The following is an 18,509-nucleotide window of genomic DNA, read 5'->3' as shown; positions in this document are numbered from 1 at the left end:
AGGGGAACGTTATTGGTTTAGATGGAATTAGCTAGCTAACACGAAACCAAATGTGACTTCCGGTGGCGGCTATGAGGGAGTAAGTCGCACATTTGGTGGCTCTCGCTCCGGTCTGACTTTAAGACCTTTCTCCCCAACTTTTTTGAACTTTTGAGCGCTGGAGTGAAAAGCAATAGCACTCTAGATCTGAATCCATACAGAGTTGTATGGACTTAAGGAGCAGAAGGGAGCGAAAACAGGCGAAGAAGGGGCTGAACAAAGGTGGTGTGGAAGCTCAAGTGGGTGGAAAGATGGCCGATGAACGGACCACGGAAAGGATGTTCCAGGCAGCACTGGACAACATGCTGCAGGTCATGAAAGAGAGCTTCGCAGCACTGAAGCGGGATAATTTGGAACCGCTCCAGAAAGCAGTGGAGAGAGTTGACCAGAGGCTGGATAAGACCTTCAGGATAAGAAGGTCCAGGCACTGGAGAAGACAGTGGAAGAGCAGGCGGATTTCCAAACGGTAGCAGACGTGGAAATTAGTAAGTTGAAGGAGCAGCAAGCAAGGCTGATGGATAAGCTGGAGGACCTGGAAAACGGGTCTCGCCGGCAGAATCTGAGAATCATTGGGCTCCCGGAGGGGGCCGAAGGAGTGGATGCCACGGCATATGTGGCAGACCTGCTGCAGAAGCTGGAGGGGGATGATTTCTTCCCGCGTCTGTTGGAGCTGGACAGGGTACGCAGAGTGCAGGCGAGGCCAGGCGATGGTGGTCAGGTTCCATAGGTTAGTGGACAAGGAGCGGGTTCTACAGTGGGCCAAGAGCACGAGGAGCTGCTCATGGAACAGTGTCCTGCGCATCTACCAGGATCTGAGCCAGGAGGTGGCCAGGAGGAGGGCAGCCTACAGACAAATTAAAGAGATTCTGTTTAAAAAGAGGTCAAATTTGGGCTACATTTCCTGGCGCGGCTTTGTGTCACATACTGGGAACAGCAACATTATTTTGACGACCCAGAGGAAGCGATGGACTTTGCTTAGGGCCATGGACTGGTGCCAAACTGAGGACCCAAGGACTCAAGTTAGAGTGTACTAAGGGATGTCTGCAGTTGTTCACAGATTGCCCTTTGTGTTAGCGATGTCGTTCAGCATGCTCTTTTATTTAATATTGGGGGTGTTCTTGTGTTTGTGTTTGCCTGTTTGAAAGTTTTAAAATTAAAGCCAAAGTCATAGTTAAAGTTTAAGTTGCTGGGTGCTGGGGGTCTGTTCGGGTTCTCTTTGCTTTTTTTTTCTCTTCTGGGAATGTTACTTTGTTCTTTGTTTGTTTTCTCTCTGTCTCGGTTCCAGAGCGATTACAGGGAAGGGGTCGGGGTGGGAGCTGCCAAGAGGTGGACCAGGGGAGGCGCGGCACATGGGCAGGGGGTGGGCCCAAGAAGGTGGATGGCTGATCGGCGTTGGGGGGGGGGGGGGGGGGGGTGTGCAGGGTGCAGGGTGCCCTCCAACCAAGCTGATCACCTGGAATGTTAGAGGATTAAACGGGCCGGTCAAGAGGACACGTGTGTTCGCGCACTTACGGGCTCTGAAGGTGGATGTAATGTTACTGCAGGAGACACATTTGAAAGTGGCGGACCAGATTAGATTACGGAAGGGCTGGGTTAGCCAGGTTTTCCATTCGGGGCTTGATGCTAAGACCAGAGGGGTCACGATCATGATTAACAAACGGGTTAAATTTGAGGCGGACAGCACAGTTGCGGATGGGGGTGGTAGATTTCTTATGGTCCGGGGCAAGCTTGTGGGGGTGAAGGTGGTCCTAGTGAATGTTTACGCTCCAAACTGGGATGATGTAGATTTCATCAAAAGGCTGCTGAGGAAAATCCCCGACTTGGATTTGCACAAGTTGATTATGGGTGGGGACTTTAATACAGTCCTCGACCCCGACCTTGACCGGTCGTGCTCCAGAACGGGCAGGGTCCCGGCAATGGCAAGGGAACTGAGAGGGTTCATGGAACAAATGGGGGGGGGGGGGGGGGGAGGGGGGGGGGTAGACCCCTGGAGAATCAGCCAGCCGACGGGGAAGGAGTTCTCGTTCTATTCATATGTTCACAAGGTTTATTCTCGTTTTGACTTCTTTATTATGAGTAGGTAAGAGGTACTGAATACTCGGCGATCACTATTTCGGACCATGCTCCACATTGGGTCGACCTGCTTGTCTGCAAAGAAAGTTGTCAGCGCCCACAATGGAGGTTAGAGGTGGGATTGTTGGCAGAGGAGAGGGTGTGTGAGAGAGTGGGGAAATGCATGCAGGATTACCTGCAGGTCAACGATACAGGGGAAGTCTCAGCAGCGGTGCTCTGGGAGGCGCTGAAGACGATGGTGAGAGGGGAACTGATCTCAATCCGATCCCATAGGGTCAGAACGGATAGGGCAGAGATGGACAGACTGGTGCAGGAGATGAAACGGACAGATAGGGGATATGCGGACTCCCCGAGGGCAGAGCTACTTAGGGAACGACGGAGACTGCAGGCGGAGCTGGGAGCGCTACCCACTGGGAAGGCCGTAGAGCAACTCAGAAAGGCCAGGGGCGCGGTGTATGAGTATGGGGAGAAAGCCAGCAGAACGCTTGCGCAGCAACTTAGGAAGAGGGAGGCGGCCGGGGAGATAGGGACGGTAGTGGACGGGGCAGGGAACCGGATGGGAGACCCGGCAGGACTGAACAGGGTATTCAGGGACTTTTACAGTAAGCTGTGTACCTCTGAACCCGCCATGGGGCCGGAGGGGATGAGGCGCTTCTTAGATGGGCTTACCTTCCCAAAGGTGGGCATGGGGATGGTAGAGGGGCTGGGGGCCCGATTAGAGCTGAAGAGGTAATGGGGGGCCTGAAGGCCATGCAGTCGGATAAAGCCCCGGAGCCGGATGGGTTTCTAGTGGAGTTCTACAAAACGTTTGTGGGTATATTGGGGCTGGTGTTTAACGAGGCGAGGGACAATGGGGTGCTACCCCTGACGATGTCGCAAGCCACCATCTCGCTGATATTAAAACAGGATAAGGATCCGGAGGCCTGTGGGTCCTATAGGCCAATCTCCCTGATTAATGTAGACGCTAAACTGCTGGCCAAGATCCTGCCGTCCAGAATCGAAGACTGCATACCGGACGTGATTGTGGAGGACCAGACGGGGTTTGTTAAGGGCAGGCAGCTGGTAGCCAATCTAAGAAGGCTACTCAATGTGATTATGATGCCCCCGGAGGGCAGAGAGGTGGAGGTAGTGGTGGCAATGGATGCCGAAAAGGCTTTTGACCGGGTGGAGTGGGACTATTTATGGGAGGTGCTGGGACGGTTTGGGTTTGGAGAGGGCTTTGTGGACTGGGTTAAACTGCTATATCAGGCCCCGGAGGTTAGTGTAAGGACGAACAGGACGACATCTGAGTATTTTAGACTACACCGCGGGACAAGACCGGGATGCCCCCTCTCCCCACTGCTGTTTGCGTTGGCCATAGAACCGCTGGTAATTGCTCTGAGAGTGGCAAGGGGATGGATGGGAATGGTCAGGAGGGGGATAGAACACAAGGTCTCGCTCTACGCGGATGATCTGCTTTTGTATGTGTCAGATCCAGCGGCAGGGATGGACGGGATTATGGAAATCCTGGGGGAGTTTGGCCGGTTTTCGGGCTACAAGTTGAACATGGCAAAAAGCGAGATATTTTGTGGTGCAGGCGAGGGGTCAGGAGAATAGGCTGAGGGAGCTACCATTTAGGCTGGTTGGGGAAAGTTTTAGGTATCTAGGGATACAAGTGGCGCGCGACTGGGGTAAGATGCATAGGTTGAACCTGTCCAGGCTGGTGGAGCAAATGAGGAGCGAGTTTCGGAGGTGGGATGCACTCCCGCTGTCACTATCGGGGAGACTACAGACGGTGAAGATGACGATCCTCCCGAGATTCCTGTTTATTTTTCAGTGTCTCCCTATTTTCATTCCGCGGTCCTTTTTTAAAAGAATCAATAAAATCATCCTGGGATTTGTTTGGGCGGGAAAGACCCCGCGGGTAAAGAGGGGGATGCTGCAATGGAACCGTTGCGAAGGGGGCTGGCGTTGCCAAATCTCAGCAATTACTACTGGGTGGCTAACTTAGCCATGATAAGGAAATGGATGGTGGGTGCGGGGTCGGTTTGCGAGCGGGTGGAGGCTGCTTCGTGCAGCGGCACTACTTTGACAGCCCTGCTCACGGCTCCCCTGCGTTCCCGCCTGCCAGGTACTCCACCAGCCCCGTAGTGGTGGCTGCTTTGCGGATTTGGGGCCAATGGAGGAAGCATGCGGGGGAAGTGAGAGCGTCGGTCTGGTCCCCAATATGTGACAACCACCGATTTGTCCCGGGGAAGATGGATGGCGGGTTTCGAGCGTGGCGGAGGGTGGGGGTGGGTGGGAAGGATGGGCGACTTGTTCCTGGAAGGGAGCTTCGCGAACATGAGGGCGCTGGAGGAGAAGTTTGGGCTGGCGAGGTGGAATGACTTTCGGTACTTTCAGGTGCGGGATTTCGTACGGTCCCGTCCTTTCTACGCCTTCCACCAAGGGGGATCCAGGACAGGGTAATTTCCAGGGGTGAGGTAGGAGAGGGGAGAGTCTCGGATATTTATAAGGAGCTTATGGGAGCGGAGGACACAGGGACCGAGGAACTGAAACTTAAGTGGGAGGAGGAGCTTGGTGGGGAGTTAGAGGGAGGCGTATGGGCAGACGCTCTGAGGAGGGTAAATGGAACCGCAACATGTGCCAGGCTCGGTCTGATTCAGTTCAAGGTGGTTCACTGGGCCCACATGACGGTGGCCCGGATGAGCAAATACTTTGGCTGGAGGATAAATGTGCTAGATGTGGGGGAGGACCAGCGAACCATGGCCACATGTTCTGGGCGTGTCCAAAACTCAGGGGATACTGGCAGGGATTTGCGGACGTCATATCCCGGGTACTGAAAATAAGGGCGGTGATGAGTCCAAAGGTGGTGATTTTTGGGATGTCGGAAGACCCGGGAGTACAGGAGGGTATAGAGGCCGACATTGTGCCCTTTGCTTCCCTGATTGCCGGCGACGAATACTGTTGGCTTGGAGGGACTCAAAGCCCCCAAAGACCAAAGTATGGCTGTTGTACATGGCAAGCTTTTTCGGCTGGGAAAAAAAATCAAGTTCGCCTTATGGGGATCACTATCGGGGTTCGCCCGGAGGTGGCAACCATTCATCGACTTCTTCGTGGGGAACTAATCGTCAGCTGGGGGGTGGGGTAGAATAGTGTAGAGTAGGGGGGAAGAATAGGCGGGTCTATTTGCGAGAGTGGTACTGTTATTCACAGTAACTTAAGTGAAGCCTACTCGTGACAATTAGCGATTTTCATTTCATTTCATTTGCACTATGTTTTTTGTAATTGGTTTCTGCACACTAATGCATATTGTTACTGTTTACAATGCCAAAAATACCACAATAAAATTGTCTGTTTAAAAAAAAAAGGAAACCAAATGTAGTCATAAAAGGACCTTTTACTGATTGGCAAGATGTAATGAGTAGTGTGCCACAGGGATCAGTGCTGGAGCCTCCAATTTTGCAACATATATAAATAACTGATGAAACTACTGAAAATATGGTTGCTAGATTTGAAGAGGACATGAGGCAGCAAAGGATTAGGTGACCTGCCAAATGAAGTATGATGTGGAAAAATGTGAAATTGTCCATTTGACAGGAAGAATATAAAAGTGTAACATCAAAATAGCGAAAGGTTGCAGAGCTTTAATATTCTGAGGGATCTATGTATCTATCCTAAATGCATGAATCGCTCCTAATTTGCATGTTTGTAACTACTTGGCCCTCAGGCTGCTGGCTCTCTACTCTCCCGCATGCTCCAATTTGCAAGGCAAACTCATTCATAGCTGGTGTTGACCGTTGAATATGGCACTCCAGTGTCAGTTCATGCCTTCAGATAGTGCTGAGTGCTCCTCCAGCCCAGTTGGGGGCTTTGCATATTAGAACTGCGTCGCAGGCTCAGGACCCAGAAGTTATCCAGATTGAAAATCCAGCCCAATTTGTGCATGCAGAGGGGATTCTGTTGAACACCTCAGCAGAAAGATGGCACTTTGCATGATGCAGTTCTCCTTCAGTACTATGAGTGTCAGCCTAGATTGTGTCCTCAGTCCAGGAATAGAACTTGTAGCCCACAATCTTCTGACTCAAATTGAAGCATTACCACTGCATTTACTGTGATAACTATGAATGTAAAACAAAAATCAAGTTGCTTGTTCTGTATGTTTTTTGCCATGTTTTGTGGCTGACTTCTACAGTCTAAAACAAACTTTTATAACTTGAGATTCCACTGCAGTGTCTGCCTTTAAAAAAAAATATATATATATTTTTATTGGCATTTTCCACATTTATCAACAGTTAAATACATTTTTTTGCCACGTTAATTTATTGTATTATACAGAAAGGTTTATCATGTCCTTCCCTTGATTTACTTTATGTACATTTTGCCACCCTTTGGCTTGGCCTGTGGTTCCTTTTGCACCCCCCCCCCCCCTTTTCCTCCCCCCCCCCCCTCTCTTTTCTTCCCCCCTGTCAACTACGGCTGTGTTTGCCCTGTGATCGGGGAGGGGGTTTTCACCCTCCCTCCACGTTCCCTTTTTTCTTTTTGTGACTTTTCAGCCTTTCCTCTATCTAATCCTCCCTCCCCACTTTGGTTCCCCCCTGTCTTTATTTTCCCCTTGTACTTCCTCTATTACTTCCTATCTCTTCCGTTTTCCCCTTACTCATTGTGGCTGGTCTTGAACAGGGGTTTTGGAATAGGCTGACAAATTGCCCTTGTGCATCCAGGAAGCCTTCCTCCGACCCTCAGATGGCATACTTTTCTAGGTGGAGAAATTCTGAAAGATCAGCGAGCCAGTCTACAGCTGTGGGTGGTGCAGCTGACCGCCAGCCGATCAGGATTCCTCAACATGCGATTAGGGAAGTCGGCCCTCTTTCCCTTGTGTAGCTCTGGCTGCTCCGATACCCCAATTTGGACATGGCTTCACCCTCACCCCACAACCTTGGACATTGCCTCTGTGAAAGCTGTCCAGAACCCAACAAGTTTGGAACAAGCCCAGAACCACGTGGGTGTGGTTGGCTGGGCATCTTGGCACCATTCACATTTTTCCTCCACTTCCTGGAAGAACCTGCTCATTCGTGTGCATCACGTTGAGCTGCATAATGGCTGAGCCTTGCACATGAGGAGGTGGAGTTGGCCCTGCTCAGTGCTTCGCTCCAGAGTCCCCATCTCTTATCCCCAGTTCGTCCTCCCATTCCCATCTGGTCTCGTCCAGTGGTTTTGAGCTCTGTCCAGTAACTGTCCATACACTTTTCTACATAGTCCCCCTTCTTTGCTGCTTGTGCCTATCAGGTCCTCTAATAGTGTAGTTCTGCAGTGCAAGAAAAGATTACAAGAATTTTAAGAATGAATATATTAATCTATAAAGTCTTGTTATATTGTTGAAGTCTTGACTTTAAACTGAAACTCTTATATTATCTTTTTGACAGGAGTTGCTGAAAGATCCTTTATACATTGGATTAAGACACAAGAGAGTGAGAGGTCAAGCATATGATGATCTCCTGGATGAGTTTATGCAGGCTGTGACTGAAAGGTGCATATATTTTGTATATAAACATGCATTTTTATCCTGTTAGTATATGGGACATTACTGACCAATTGTAGGTTTATTCCCTCTGTACTGTCTTTCATGACCTTTTGTTATTTCTAGTTTGGTTATTTCTAGTTTATCACACAAGTTATTTTTCAGATTTACTCTGACATTTTCCAGACATTTGTGTAGCCTGTGGGGAGACTTGTTTTTTTCTCTCTTCGTATAACTTTAGCAGCCCCCTGTGGCATTCTTTGACATGATCAAATTCCATTATAGTCTGCTTTATGTGTAGGAAAACTTAATCATCAGTCTTTTCTTAGTGGTTTCACCCACAGATTCCTGTTCATAGTAACTGAATCTCAGTGCAGTGTGGGTGAAAGGGTTTAATCTGCTGAATGTGATACTTTGAAAGTATATTGCAAAATGTGCACTCGTTTCCTGATTTCCCAATCCAAATGGGCCATATTTAAACATTTCATAAACTTACAATGACAATCGATTTTCGTATTTCATTTAGTGCAGTATATAAATGTGAAACCATTGCAAAATAGAGGGAAATTTTTAATTTGAAGACTGAGAATTCAAGATATGATTTTGTCATCATTTGGATTGTTTGCAGCTGGCCCATTATTGCAATTCAAGCATTTTCCAACATAGTTTTCTCATTTTAAGTGACCCAATGTCAGTTTCCATAAGTGCTCCATGCCCTTTTGATTTGACGATGAGAATCATTGGCTGATTCAAAGCTTATTAATGGTGAATAACTTGCTGGAATTGACATAGGGTTCCCTCAGAAAATTTCATCTTGAATTATTAACTTAATAATAATAACACTCTTTATTGTCACAAGTAGGCTTAAATTAACACTGCAATGAAGTTACGGTGAAAAGCCCCTAGTCGCCACATTTATTAATTTAATTTATAATTGAATATGTTTTTAGTCACAAAAATAGGTAGACGTTATACTAGACAAGTAGGATTTCGAAATGTATCTAGAATTTCTAATTGACGTGCCAGATATTCAGTTTGTCTTAACTTTATTGGAGTGGACCAATCTCTGGGTAAGCTTTTAATTATCCTGCTAACGTGTCTTGTGATTGTGGTATTTTTTGATTCATTACACTTCTGTGAAGTGTCTTGGGATGTTTCTGTGTGCAATTTGTTTTAGTGTGTAGCAGTGGTGTAGTTGATGTCTGATGTTTGGAAATTGTCTTTTAGTTTACTAATTCAGCAGGACCGATTCACATAAACCATCTCTGAGGAGGACACCTTGAATGTTCATTGGAAAGTGCACACCACAGCTAAAGCTGATTCAGTACAAAACGTTTCATAGTTCAAGACTTGTTCTGAAAATAAACCTGCAAAATGTGAAGACAGATTGTTAGAATGAGGGTACAGTGGTTATAGGCTTGTCTTAATGTAACCTGCAGGTCTCCTCAAGTTTCCATCGCTTTTATTTCAGTACACAAAAGCACAAGTGGGAGTAAATGCAACTTCAAAATTTCCTCCTCCCTGCCCTCAAACATTTTTAGCATTTGATTTGGTACTTGTAATGGCATTTTGGGGACTCTACACCACCTAATCTCGGAATAACATTTAGTCAAGGAAGACCTGTCGTTAGGTCACCCCTAATTCCTATTCTGATTCCTGATTATGATAAGGTAGGGGATAGTATTCAACAGGAAAATAACAACGTTGCCACACTAAACATGGGTGACTTCCATCTCCATATAGATTGGGCAAATGAAATTAGTAATAATATTGTAACAGATGAATTCCTGAGGTGTGTATGAGATGGATTTTCAGACCAAAATGTTGGGGAACCAACTAGGGAACATGCAATCATAGATTTGGTATTATGCAATGAGAAGGGGTTAATTAATGATCTTGTTGCGCGGGGACCTTTCGGGAACAGTGACAGTAACTGATAGAATTCTTCCTTAGGATGGAACGTTAGGATGGAAAGTGAATAAGTCCAATCTGAAACTTGGCTCCTAAATCTAAACAATGGAAACTACAAATGTATAAGACATGAGTTGACTAAGATAGATTGGGGAATTTCATTAAAATGAATCATGGTGGATAGGCAATGGCTAATATTTACAGACTGAAGATATGCATTGCAACAGCTGGACATTCCTTTCTGGTGCAAAAACACAACAAGTTGCCCAACCATGGCTTATAACAGAAATTAAGGATAGTATAAGGTTAAACAAGTAGACCCGGTGTTGGCAAAATGGGATTAGGTATGCAGGTCAGGTGCAGACTCGATGGGCCGAGGGACTTCTTCTGTGCTGTATTATTCTGTGATTCTATGAAGTTGTTAGAAAAAGTAGCAAGCCTAAGGATTGAGAATAGTTCAGTATTCAGCAAAGGAGGACAAATAGATTTGATTAAGAGGGAAACAATAAGAGCATGAGAGTAAACTGGCAAGTTACAAAAGCAGACTGGAGCTTGTATAAGTGTATAAAAGCTAAACAGTTAATGAAGACCAAGGTAGGTTCCTTACAGCCTGAAAAGGGAGAATATATAAGAGAAATATACCCTGGGGCAGCAGGGTAGCATGGTGGTTAGCATACATGCTTCACAGCTCCAGGGTCCCAGGTTCGATTCCCGGCTGGGTCACTGTCTGTGTGGAGTCTGCACGTCCTCCCCCTGTGTGCGTGGGTTTCCTCCGGGTGCTCCGGTTTCCTCCCACAGTCCAAAGATGTGCGGGTTAGGTGGATTGGCCATGCTAAATTGCCTGTAGTGTCCTAATAAAAGTAAGGTTAAGGGGGGCGTTGTTGGGTTACGGGTATAGGGTAGATACGTGGGTTTGAGTAGGGTGATCATGGCTCGGCACAACATTGAGGGCCGAAGGGCCTGTTCTGTGCTGTACTGTTCTATGTTCTATGTTCTAAAACAAGGAAGTTGTAGAGCAATTAAACAATTACTTTAGTTCTATCTTCTTCACTGAGAAAGACACAAATAACTTTCCAGAAATACTAAGGAATCAAGTGAGAAGGAAGAATTGAAGGAGGTTCGTATTGTTAGCAAGAGCGTTGCACTTCCGGTGGAGGCCATTGAGTGAGTGGTTGCACATTTCGTGGCTCCCGTTCGAGTTGGATTTTATTGGTCCTTCCCCACCCAAATGGCTTTTTTTGAGTGCAAAAGGTGTGTGAGTGCCCAGGGAATGTTTTGCAGGGATCAGAGGACGAGATGTGCCATGAGAAAGAGAGAGCAGCTGAAACAGGACGGTTTTCACGGTGCACTACAGATTAAGGTGGCAGAGAGCAAGGGGGCAGCACTGCCCACCCAGTGGTCGACGGAGCAACTGGTGCAGTTTTTGAACGGAAAATTCCAGCAGCAGAGGAAGACCTGTCTTAGGTGGTGGAGCTACTCAGAGCTGCGATTGAGAGAGTGGAGCAGAGATTGGATTCTCCAGGTCTGATGATTCAGAAGATGGAGGAGGCGATGGGGGAGCATGAGGAGCGGATGGTCTCATTGGAGTCTGAATTGGGATGGTCTTGGACAGCCAGAAGATCTGAGAGAGAAATTAGAGGACCTGGAGAATCATTCCAGGAGACCGAAATTGAGGATCGTTGGGATGCCTGAGGGCATCGAGGGAACGGATGCTGGTAAGTATGTAGCGAGGTTGCTGGAGAAGTTGATGGGAAATGTGGGCTTTCAACCAGGCCCTCCAAATGGATAGGACGCACTGGGTGGTGAGGTGGAAAGCAACTGATTGAGGAGCCGCCGAGGGCAATGGTGGTGCAGCTGCAGTGTTTCTTCGACAAAGAAAAGATCTGGAAATGTGCAAGGCACAGCAAAGATCTGGCTCGGAAGCTGAGGGGTTCATGAAGCGGGTGGGGGCAGACCTGGGATTTTCATACTCCTGCTATGTGCAAAGGGTGTATTCCCGTATCAAATTCTGTGTGATTGACGAGGCACTGCTGACAGGAGTGGCTGACTCAGGGTATCCGGCGATTGTGGTTTCTGACCACGCGACAGATTGGGTGGATTTGCGGGTGGTCCTGGGGGAGGCCCAATGGTCGCAGTAGCGGTTAGCTGTGGGCTGTTGACGGATGAGGGAGTATGTGAGCTCGTGAGGGCTGACATTCGGGACTATGTGGAGGTGAAAGGTACGGGGGCGGTCACAACCGCTCTGTTATGGGAGGAACTTAAGGCTGTAGTTGGAGTGAAGTTTATTTTGATTCAGGTGCACAGGGAGAGGGTGGCGTGGGAAGAAAGGACAAGGCTGGTTGATGAGATCTTGAGGATGGATAGGAGGCACAATTATAGGTGGTGCCAGAGAAGGGGTTGCTAAAGGAGAGACAGAAGCTCCAGATAAAGTTCGGGTTTGTGTCTACAGGGAAGGCGGTGGAGCAGTTACGGAGGGCCAGAGGGACAATTTATGAGTACGGGGGAGAAGGCGAGTAGAAAGCTGGCCCATCAGTTGAGGAAGCAAGCTATGGCAAGGGAGCTCTGTAGAGTGAGGGATGAGAGAGGTAAGGTGGTGATGGACTGGAGGGGGCATTTTAGGTCTTTTGTTGGAGGCCCGGAGCCCCGATGGGGGATGAGGCTGTTCCTGGAAGGGTTGGAGGTTCCCAAGGTGGAAAAGAGTTGGGCTGAGGGAGGTGAAGAGTTGCCTGGGGGTGATGCAGATGGGGAAGGCCCTGGGACTGGACAGGTTTTCAGTAGCGTTTTAAAGAGTTTGGGCGGGTTGAGGCTGGTGAGGACGTATAATGAGGCACGGGAGAGGGGGTATCCCCCCCACTTTATCGCAAGCTTCCATCTCCCTGATTGTGAAGACGGTTAAGGACCCGGAGCACTGTGAGCCATACCGGCTGAAATCGTTATTGAATGTCGACGCCAAACTTTTAAGGGAAGGCAGCTGTTCGCCATGGCGATAGAACTGTTAGCAATGGTGCTGATGGTATCAAAGGATTGTAGAGGGATTGAGCCGGGGGTGAGAACATAGAGTTCCTAGAGGGGTTCACCCGGAGGTAGAAACCGTTCATCGAAATCTTCAAGGAGAATTGACGGGTCAGCAAGGGTGTTGGGGGGGGGGGGGGGGGGGGGGGGGGGTGTGTGTGTAAGGGGGTTAAAATAGGGAAGGCGGAACCTGGCGGGGGGGTTGGTGTAAAGGGGGGGTGGAGGGTTGTGGCTGTTTATTGGATTGATGTGTTGTTCTGATATTCTATATATATTTATCAAATGCCTTGAATAAAAATACTTTTTAAAAAAAATGATGATGGAGAAATTACTGGAACTGAAGCAGGGAATGATTATCTACATTCCAGTGTTCTAAAGGAGGTGGCCGTGGAAATAATGGATGCGTTGATTGTCATCTTCCAAAATTCCGTACATTCTGGAACAGTCCTGGCAGATTGGAGGGTGGAAAATTCAACCCCATTATTTAAAAAGAGGGGGAAAACAATTCATACAAACTGGTTAGCCTCCCATTAGCAATAAGGAAAATGCTAGAGTCTATTAGAAAGGATGTTATAACAGTATACTTTGGATCAGACGAAGTCAACATGGATTTATGAAAGTTAAATTGTGTTTGACAGACCTACTGGAGTTCTTTTGAGGATGTTACTGGTAGAATAGTTAAGGGTGATCTATTGGATGTGGTGCATTTGGATTTTCTGAAAGCTTTTGACAAAGCCCCACATAAGAGGTTAGTGTGCAAATTTAAAAGCACATGAGATTAGGGGTAATTTATTGGTATAGAAGGAGAATTGGTGAGGACAAGAAACAGAATACAAATAAATGGCTCTTTTTTGAAGTGGCAGGCAGTGACCAGTGGGATCCCACAGGAATTAGTGGTTTGGCCCCAGCTATTTACAATATACATCAATAATTTGGATAAGGAAACCAAAAATAACTTTTCAAAGTTTGCTGATGACATGAAACTTGGTGGGAATGTGAGTAGTGAGGACGATGTTAAGAGACTTCAGGCTTCAGTGAGTGGTCTTGCCCTGCTGTAGCAGTTGAGAATACAAGGGAAAGAGCTGATTAGTAAGTAGTGGGTAAGATCGGGTAAGTCTTTACTACTTTTATCAGTTATATTTTGAAAATACTTTTTATGCTTTAGAATCTGTAAGGGTTCACCAGGAGGCTGCATGGACTGGAGGACATGTCTTATGATGAAAGGTTGAGGGAACTACGGCTTTTCTCACTGGAGCGAAGAAGGAAGAGAGGTGACTTGATAGAGGTGTACAAGGTGATGAGCGGCATGGATAGAGTGGAGACTTTTCCCCAGGGTGGAAATGGCTGTCGCGAGGGGACATAATTTTAAGGTGATTTTGAGGAAGGCATAGGGAAGATGTCAGACGTAAGTTCCTTACACCGAGAGTGGTGGGTCCGTGGAATGCACTGCCAGCAGAGGTCATGAAGCCAAAGTCATTAGGGACATTTAAGCGACTCTTGGGCAGGCAGATTGACAGCAGTAAATTGAAGGGGTGTAGGTTAGGTTGACCTTAGATTAGGATAAATGGTCAGCATAACATCGGGGGCCGAAGGGCCTGTACTGTTCTATGTTCTAAATCCTCCTTTGTTAAGGTAGACAAACTAATCTCTGCCTTTTTGTGGGTGGGAAAGAACCCCAGGGTCCGAAGAACAGTCCTGCAGAAAGATTAGTGCTGGGGGGGCTTAGCACCGCCAAACCTTCTGTTCTATTACTGAGCAGTGAACATGGAAAGGGTGTGGGGGTAGCTGGAAGATCTGGGGGAGGAATGGGTGCAGATGGAAGAGGATTCCTCTGTCGGGACATCCCTGCAGGCACTGGCCACGGCCCCTATTCCCATTATCCTCGGCCAAATACTCGACGAGTCCAGTGGTGGTAGCCTCACTGAGAGCTTGTAACTGGCTTAGGGACCATTTCAGGAGTCTGTAAGAACCACACATCCATCCCGGCCAGAATGGATGCCACATATGAAACCTGGAGAAGGGAGGAAGGGATGTTGAGGGTCAGGGACTTGTACGCAGACGGAAGAATGGCGACCTTGGTGGAAACTAACAGAGAAGCTCCAGCTCCCAAAAGGGAACAAGCTCCAGTATCTTCAGATATGGGACTTGCTCTGCAAGGAGGCCCCAACGTTCCCGCAGTTACCCAAGCTCACCTGGCTAGACAGACTAATAACATAGGACAGGTTATGGGAGGGGAAGTGTGCAGACATGTATGGAAACTGCTAGAGGAGGTTAGGGCCCGACTGGACGAAATGAAGGAGAGGTGAGAGGAAGAACTGGGGGAGGACTCTGGAGGGAGATCTTGGATGGAGTGAACTTCTCCACCTCATGCACAAGCCGGAGCCTGATGCAACTGAAGGCGGTGCACAGGACACACCTGACCAGGACACACATGAGCTGGTTCCTCCCAGGAGTGGAAGACAGATGTGAGCAATGCCAGGGGAGTCTGGCCAACCACTCCCTGATGTTCTGGTCTTGCCCAAGACTGATTGGATTCTGGACAATATTCTTTGAGGCCATGTCTGTGGCCTTGTGGGCGTAAGGTGGAGCCATGCCCACTAGTAGCTAATGCCCTGAAATTTGCCTCCCTGATAGCACAGTGACGACTCCAACTTGGATGGCAATCGGCAGCGCCGCTCAAGGCCTCAGAGAGGCTGGCCGACCTGGCAAAATTTCTGAGGCAAGAAAAGATCAAATTTGCTATGGGGGGGGGGGGGGGGGGGGGGGTCAGAGGAAAGATTCCATTCCAGGTGGAAGCTGTTAACCGCCAACCGACAACAATCTTTCCCTCAATGTCAACAAAACTAAAGAGCTGGTCATTGACTTCAGGAAGCAAAGTACTGTACACGCCCATGGCTGCATCAATAGTGCTGAGGTGGAGAAGGTTGATAGCTTCAAATTCCTAGCTGTGCACATCACCAGAAATCTGTCCTGGTCCACCCACTACGGCGCTACGGCCAAGAAAACACAGCAGCGCCTATATTTCCTCAGGAAATTAAGGAAATTGACATGTCCACATTGACTCTTTCACATGTGCAACATAGAAAGCATCAGATTTCATAGCTGTAATGTTTAATATTAATGGCAGTTGTAATTTATTGTCAAGCATAAAGTAATGTACATTTTGCTAAATAAAGTATAAACAGATGTGTTTTTCATGCCTTTTTTTTTAAATGGGAGTTTACCCAGGTTACCATATAATTTATGTGACTGTGGTATGGAGCTCTTCAAAAATGATCGTAATCATATTTGCTTGGAAGTTTTTACTAAACCTGGAAAATTGCTTGGTTTCCTTGGCATTATAAAAGCTGAAAACAAAATGTGTGTTTATACAAATTCCATAGCGCATACCTCAATCCATCATAAAGCTGCTAATAAAATGATGCCTTTGGCAATGAAAAGCTTGCCCTTAGATTTAATCTACCTCTTAGAACACCATGAATATCACTCCATATAGTCCATTAAATGTACTAAAAACATCATGGACAAAAAATTAGCAAAACCACAAATCACACTACAATATAAATATTAACATAAGAGTTGATATTAACTGCCCCAAAGCAGGTACACACTAAGGTGTTTTTTCAGAGTGATATGTTAAACTGAGACCCCACCTACCCTGTCAGGTGAGTATAACATATCCTCTGACATTATTCAAAGAAAAGGCCAATATTCATCCATCAGCCTAATTGTGGGACCTTTGTATGAATTACTTGTTGTGTTTCTTGCATTCCAGCAGTGACTACACACTGAATTACATTTTGCAGAATTGTATATGCATGTTGCTATATTTTTATATGCATGCACGCTTACAAGTAACTTGAAAGTATCATTGGCTGTAAAGGTTTTTGGGCTAGCCTGAGGTTGTGAAATGCTCTATATATGGATTAAGTCCGTTGAAAATGGGTGGTCATTATATAACTTGTGGAAATTTCATAATTAATGTTAATTTCATAGATCTTAATAGAAACTGAAAGTCAGTTTAAGTTTGTTTCAATTCTGTTATCTGGTTATATTTCAGTGTTGATTCAGTTTGCAATTGTCTCTTTTTGCAGAAGCCTGGAACACTAATTACAGCATTTTAAGTGTTTAAATATCTAATTATTCAAGTTGTTGAAAACAGATTAGTCACAAATTATGCATTTGTCTAAATTTGACCGTTACAACTAAGGTAACTGTCAGCTTCAATTTGTTTGCTCCAATTTTACTGCAAAATAATTAAATGTTGACAATGAAACAATTGAAGAATTGAGACTAGAAAGCAGTGATTTGTCTGCTATGAATGTAACTAGAGCGGAGGTGCACAATATGCTGCCATTTGTCTGCTACTATTGAAGACTGGTCAGCTACTTACGGCAAATACCAGTTGCCAATCATTGAGAATTTGACAGATTTTTGGACTTCCTGATTAAGAGGTGTAGACTGAGGAAAAAATATTTCAAAATATGCATGTTGCTATTTAACACTCTTGCAAATAACTTGAAAGTGTCATTTTCTGTCATCATTTTAGAGCAAGCAAGTTCTTTTGACTTAAGTGTCAGGTCAAAATGCTAGTTTATTGTAGCTGAGGGGCTGAACTCCAGTTGACAGGTTAATAGCAGGTTCGGATTTCTGCCTGCCCCAGTGACACTGCTGTACACGCACACTTTCCCAAGAAGGGCTGAATTAGATATTCATAGTAGCTTTATGGGAGTACTACTACTTCCTGGTGGTTTGCCATTGGGATGGAGGGAAATTCATTATTTAGGACTTCAGCTGGTAAATGAGGCACAACGTCTTGTGGCAGGAAGGTGTGCAGCACTGACTAACTAGCTTCGGAGAGGATGGAGGAGAAATCTCATCAACAGGAAGGGCTTTCAGGTCCTTCTGTGACTGCCCTCCCAACAACAATCAAATCCATAAGAAAACTCCCTGGAGGAAAAGGTAGGAAATAGTCAGTGCAACCTCCACCACCCTACAAACTGACACATGGAGACCGGTCAAAGCAAATGGACTCGTAGTTCCCCAGGTACATTCTGCAGGGAAGGATAAAGGAATCATTAACCACCTTACCCCTTGATATTTGGGTAATATTGTTCATTGCCTTGGTATTTACATTGTGTACCTTATGTTTCCCTATTATGTATTTTTGTTTCATGTACTAAGTGATCTGTTTGAGCTGCATGCAGAAAAATACTTTTCACTGTACCTCGGTACGTGTGACAATAAACAAATCCAATCCAGACTTCCGGTGGAGGCTATGAGGGAGTAAGTTGCACATTTGGTGGCTCTCGCTCCGGCCTGACTTTAAGACCTTTTTCTCCGACTTTTTTGAACTTTTGAGCGCTGGAGTGAAAAGCAATAGCACTCTAGATCTGAATCCATACAGAGTTGTATGGACTTAAGGAGCAGATGGGAGCGAAAACAGGCGAAGAAGGGGCTGAACAAAGGTGGTGTGGAAGCTCAAGTGGGAGGAAAGATGGCCGATGAACGGACCACGGAAAGGACGGTCCAGGCAGCACTGGACAACATGCTGCAGGTCTTGAAAGAGAGCTTCGCAGCACTGAAGCGGGATAATTTGGAACCGCTCCAGAAAGCGGTGGATCGACTTGACCAGAGGCTGGGTGCTCAGGATAAGAAGGTCCAGGCACTGGAGAAGACAGTGGAAGAGCAGGCGGATTTCCAAACGGTAGCGGACGTGGAAATTAGTAAGTTGAAGGAGCAGCGAGCAACGCTGATGGACAAGCTGGAGGACCTGGAAAACGGGTCTCGCCGGCAGAATCTGAGAATCATTGGGCTCCCGGAGGGGGCCGAGGGAGTGGATGCCACGGCATATGTGGCAGACATGCTGCAGAAGCTGGTGGGGGATGGTTTCTTCCCATATCCGCTGGAGCTAGACAGGGCACACAGATTGCAGGCGAGGCAGCCACAAGGGCGGGGGGGGGGGGGGGGGGGG

At 46.9% G+C, this 18,509-nt stretch overlaps 1 protein-coding gene across 1 annotated transcript in view; it reads left to right on the top strand.

Annotated features, from left to right (window-relative positions):
• Positions 1–18,509, top strand: part of me1 (malic enzyme 1, NADP(+)-dependent, cytosolic) — a 795,738-nt gene that overhangs the window by 472,585 nt on the left and 304,644 nt on the right. The window contains 1 exon segment of the mRNA XM_038799481.1: positions 7,518–7,621. Coding sequence (XP_038655409.1) covers positions 7,518–7,621 — 104 coding nt within the window.

The sequence above is a fragment of the Scyliorhinus canicula genome, chromosome 6, assembly GCF_902713615.1.
Source record: "Scyliorhinus canicula chromosome 6, sScyCan1.1, whole genome shotgun sequence".
Classification (NCBI taxonomy): domain Eukaryota; kingdom Metazoa; phylum Chordata; class Chondrichthyes; order Carcharhiniformes; family Scyliorhinidae; genus Scyliorhinus; species Scyliorhinus canicula.
The sequence above is the reverse complement of the archived record's forward strand: the minus strand, read 5'-3'. Positions and strand labels throughout refer to the sequence as shown.